The 888-nt window shown below is 46.4% G+C and overlaps 1 protein-coding gene across 1 annotated transcript; it reads left to right on the top strand.

The window, feature by feature from the left end:
* Positions 1-122: 122 nt before the first annotated feature.
* LOC144219034 (olfactory receptor 1L3) lies at positions 123-882 on the top strand (the record flags this gene model as incomplete). The annotated part of the gene is made up of 1 exon (XM_077749023.1): positions 123-882. A coding segment is annotated over exon 1 (760 nt), but the record flags the coding sequence as incomplete, so codon positions are not given.
* Positions 883-888: the final 6 nt, after the last annotated feature.

Genomic DNA, 888 nt, shown 5'->3' with positions numbered 1-888 from the left:
AGTAAATGCTCTGTTAGAACTGCTCATTCTCGTTGCAAGAGCCAGATGGAAAGGTGCATGTCCTAGATGACATAAGAACCATTAATTGACAGCACCTTTTATCTGCAGGTGCGTTCAAGTCCATGGGAATGTCCAACCTGACAAGACTCTCTGAATTCATCCTCATAGGACTCTCCTCGCGCCCTGAGGACCAGAAGCCACTCTTTGCCCTCTTTCTTATCATGTACCTGGTCACTTTAATGGGGAATCTGCTCATCATCCTGGCTATCCGCTCTGATCCCAAGCTCCAAAACCCCATGTATTTCTTCCTGAGCATCTTGTCCTTTGCTGACATTTGCTACACAACAGTCGTAGTCCCCAAGATGTTAGTGAACCTCTTAGCAGAGACAAAGACTATCTCCTATGCTGAATGTATGACACAGATGTATTTTTTCCTGGTCTTTGGAAACATAGACAGTTATCTCCTGGCAGCAATGGCCATTGACCGCTATGTAGCCATTTGTAACCCTTTCCACTATGTCACTGTGATGAACCACAGACGTTGTGTGTTGCTACTGGCCTTCTCCGTAGCTTTCTCCTGCCTCCACTCCCTCCTACATGTCCTCCTGGTGAATCGGCTCACGTTCTGTGCATCAAATGTTATCCAACATTTTTTCTGTGATGTCAACCCTGTGCTAAAACTGGCCTGCTCTTCCACCTTTGTCAACGAAGTCATAGCCATGACAGAAGGGATGGCTTCTGTGATGGCCCCATGTATCTGCATCATCATCTCTTACCTAAGAATCCTCATTGCTGTCCTCAATATTCCCTCAGCGTCTGGAAAATGCAAAGCCTTCTCCACCTGCAGCTCCCATCTCACTGTGGTGACTCTGTTTTATGGGAGTATTA

This window comes from Crocuta crocuta, unplaced genomic scaffold, assembly GCF_008692635.1.
Source record: "Crocuta crocuta isolate KB4526 unplaced genomic scaffold, BGI_CrCroc_1.0 C28173186, whole genome shotgun sequence".
Taxonomy (NCBI): Eukaryota; Metazoa; Chordata; class Mammalia; order Carnivora; family Hyaenidae; genus Crocuta; species Crocuta crocuta.
The sequence above is the reverse complement of the archived record's forward strand: the minus strand, read 5'-3'. Positions and strand labels throughout refer to the sequence as shown.